Source organism: Grampus griseus, assembly GCF_964374135.1.
Source record: "Grampus griseus genome assembly, chromosome: 9".
In the NCBI taxonomy this organism is placed as follows: domain Eukaryota; kingdom Metazoa; phylum Chordata; class Mammalia; order Artiodactyla; family Delphinidae; genus Grampus; species Grampus griseus.
The window spans coordinates 11,487,697-11,491,320 of record NC_139003.1 but is presented as its reverse complement, the minus strand read 5'-3'; the positions used below and the strand labels follow the sequence as shown (position 1 = coordinate 11,491,320).

At 44.5% G+C, this 3,624-nt stretch overlaps 1 protein-coding gene across 1 annotated transcript; it reads left to right on the top strand.

The window, feature by feature from the left end:
- Positions 1–353: 353 nt before the first annotated feature.
- TAS2R60 (taste 2 receptor member 60) lies at positions 354–1,302 on the top strand (the record flags this gene model as incomplete). The annotated part of the gene is given in 3 exon segments (XM_082661397.1): positions 354–552; positions 555–725; positions 728–1,302. Coding segments are annotated over 3 exon segments (945 nt in total).
- Positions 1,303–3,624: the final 2,322 nt, after the last annotated feature.

Genomic DNA, 3,624 nt, shown 5'->3' with positions numbered 1-3,624 from the left:
TGTGGTCATATCTTAGGTGTCAGCTTAGAGAGGTATAAGCTCCCATGTAAGGGATGCTAAATGCAAGGGCCTGATATAGTAACCACAGCAATGTTGATATAGGCAGACAGTAGGCAGAGAAAGGACAGGCAAATTCATGGGCAGGCAGGGGGACTTTTGAAACTGAGCCTTAATGATATTTGTATCTATTCAGAGAAGAAGAAACCTCTTCACCCTCCTCAGATAGCCCACATCCTCTACTTTATCCTCTGTATGTAGGGAAGCTGGAGAGACCAGCATCATATAGGACCCTCCAGAGCCACCCTACAGGAATAGACTTTGAAGTCTTGGGACCCATCTTGTCTGCAGGAGAGATGAGTGGAGAGGACATGGTTCCAGGACCTCAGTTGACTGATAAGATAGCCTTTATCTTTGCTATCATTTTATTCCTTTTGTGCTTGGTGGCAGTGGTGGGTAATGGCTTAATCACCGTGGCACTGGGCATGGAGTGGTTGCTGCAGAGAACTTTGTCACCCTGCAATAAGTTATTGGTCAGCCTGGGAGCCTCTAGCTTCTATCTGTGATGGGTGGTGATAAGAACATTTATATTTTCCTGAATCCAATAGCCTTCCCATACAACCCTGTATTCCAGTTCCTAGCCTTTCAGTGGGACTTCTTGAATGCTGTCACGTTATGGTTCTCCACCTGGCTCAGTGTCTTCTACTGTGTGAAAATCGCAACCTTCACCCCCCTGTCTTCCTCTGGCTAAAGCAGATGGTGTCTGTGTTGGTTCCATGGGTGCTGCTCAGCTCCGTGGGGTTCTCCAGCTTCAGCACCATTCTAGTTTTCATAGGCAACCGGAGAATAGATCAGAACTATTTAAAGAGGGTTCTGCAACCTTGGAATGTCGCTGGGAATGCTGTGAGAACATATGAGAGACTCTGCTTCTTCCCTTTGAAAATTGTTACCTGGACAGTCCCTACTGTTGTCTTCATCGCTGGCATGGCTTTGCTCATTCCACCTCTGGGAAGACACACCAAGAAGGTCTCCCTGTCCATCTCAGGCTCTCACGATCCCAGCGCCCAGGCACACATCAAGGCTCTCCTGGCTCTCATCTCCTTTGCTGTCCTCTTTGTTTCCTATTTTCTGTCACTGGTGCTCAGCGCCTCAGGTGTGTTTCCATCACGGGAATTCAGGCACTGGGTGTGGCAGGCTGTGATTTATCTGTGCACAGTAGTCCACCCCATTGTTCTTTTCTTGAGTAACAGCAGGCCGAGAGCTGTGCTAGAGAGGGGCTGCTCCTCAGGGCATGGGGCATCTTGAGTTGCTTTGATGAAGAGCCTCAGAGACTCTACTGCAGAAGGCCTGGGTAGAATGGGACATTGCTTCTTTAAATCTCTTTGCCACGTTTAATGCTCTTTCCCTCTTTGATGCATTTCATGATTTCAGTGAAATAGGATTTCAAGGTGAGATGGAATGTACTGAACTAGTGGTCTAGTGTCACTGATTTCCACTCAGCAAGGGTGTAGCTGATATAGTAAATGTCCCTGTGGGACTTGATGTGGCCAAAGAAGCAGGAAACTTTTATTTCCCTGTGACTAAACTCGGTGTTTAAAATTATCCCTCTGGAAACTGGATGCAAGGATCCGGACACATGATTGACTTTTTTTAAAAAAATTAATTAATTTTATTTTTATTTATTTTTGCCTGCGTTGGGTCTTTGTTGCTGCATGCGGGCTTCCTCTAGTTGCGGCGAGCAGGGGCTACTCTTCATTGCAGCTCACGGGCTTCTCATTGCAGTGGTTTCTCTTGTTTTGGAGCACGGGCTCTTGAGCGCAGGCTCGGTAGTTGTGGCACATGGGCTTAGTTGCTCTGTGGCCTGTGGGATCTTCCCGGACCAGGACTTAAACCCGTGTCCCCTGCACTGGCAGGTGAATTCTTAACCACTGCACCACAGGGAAGCCCACGATTCACTTTTTATCTGTTGAATCAGACTGGAGAAGATTTTTGGAAACTGAATTTTCCTTTGGCTTCATCCTGTAAAACCATATTTCCTTTTTCATCCTTAACTGATTTCTAGCCATCTAGTGCAGTGAAGCGCTCTCTCCTTTCATGCAAGAGTTCCTGGTGTCTGAACTCTCTGTACAGAGCATGGTGTGATTTGTGCATGTGTGCAGCTGTGTGTGTTACCTGGGATTTGTATATTCACAGATTACCTTTTGAGATCCCCCTGAATTCTAGGGGTTTATGATTTATATATGGTTTATGTCCTCTACAGTAGCTCAGTTAGTCTGTTCTATAAATGTTAAGGTCCATGAACCCAGATGTGACTTCTTTTATTTTACCATTGGGACCTACTAAAATTTTTGACATGGAGAGGTTCATCTGTTTCTGATGCATAAGATTTAAGAAGGCTCCCGTCTTGGTTTGGTGAAGCATGTAGACTGCTTTTCTGCCTTTCACAGATTTTCTCAAACTTTCCTTAAGCTCAATGACCTCTTGAATCATTCAAACTGAGATCCCTCAATGTCCCTGTATCTGCTTTGAAATCTCTCAGCCTCATTTCCTCTTTTTCCTCCCCTTTCCCTCTGTATTAGAAGACAGGTCCCTGCTTTTGACTTTTCAGGGCTAACATTCATGCTATCCTAGCCCCATGCTCTCCTGCCTCTTTTCTATCCCTTGCTGAGTCAAGAATTCCCACTTCTACACCAGTCCTCAACCTTTTCCTATTTACTGTCCTTCCCTTCTTCAGTGTGCCTCTTACCTTCCCCCACACAAAAAAGTCCCCTCCACTCTTTCATTCCCTCAAGTTATCATCCTACTAATCAGTCACTTGCTGAGAGTCTCCCCATGGGCACTTACAACCTCCTGCTGCCTTTTCTGTTGAAATGTGTTTCTAAAGGACGCACATGGGTTCCTGATCCCTAAATGTGGTATTATCCTCAGCCCCCATTTTCATGTGTTGCTGTAGTATTTGCCTCTCTTAATAGAAAATGATTTCTTAAAAAAATGGATTAAAATATTTTACAAGAAGTAATGCCTGATTTTGGTAGAAGATTTTAAAGCAGGAAAATAAACATCACCAGTAATTGCTTACCCACATGTCTTCCTAAAAGTCCTTCTCTTGGCCTCTCAGATGCTGCACTAAGTTCTGTTCCCTGCTCTGCGGCTCCTTTCGTGTCTTCCTCACTGTCTGTTCATCATCTTGACTCGGTGTTTTCCTTCACCAGCCCTCTTCCTTCCTTGACATGAATCTTCTCCTTTTTCCTTCATGTTTACATCTACTCATGTAGTTTCAATTATGACCTTCATGTGAATAATCACCAAAGCCTTGACCTTCCTCAAAACTCTAAGCCTATATTTTTTCCTGCTTGCTGAGCATTTCTATCTAATAGTACCATGAGCACTTCAAACTTAGCAAGTTTGTAACAGCTGTCCTTTTTTTCTTCCTCCTCTTTCTTTCCCTCCGCCACCCAGTTGAATCTATTTTTTTCTATTATTGATATCTAATAAATCAGACTTACCAACTCTGAGCTAGTTTTCACTCCTCACTCTCCACTGAACCCTTGTATCTGATCAGCAGCTTGTCTCCAATTGGTGCCCTTGTAGTATCTCTGTTATCTGTTCCTTTCTTCCTGTTCCTGT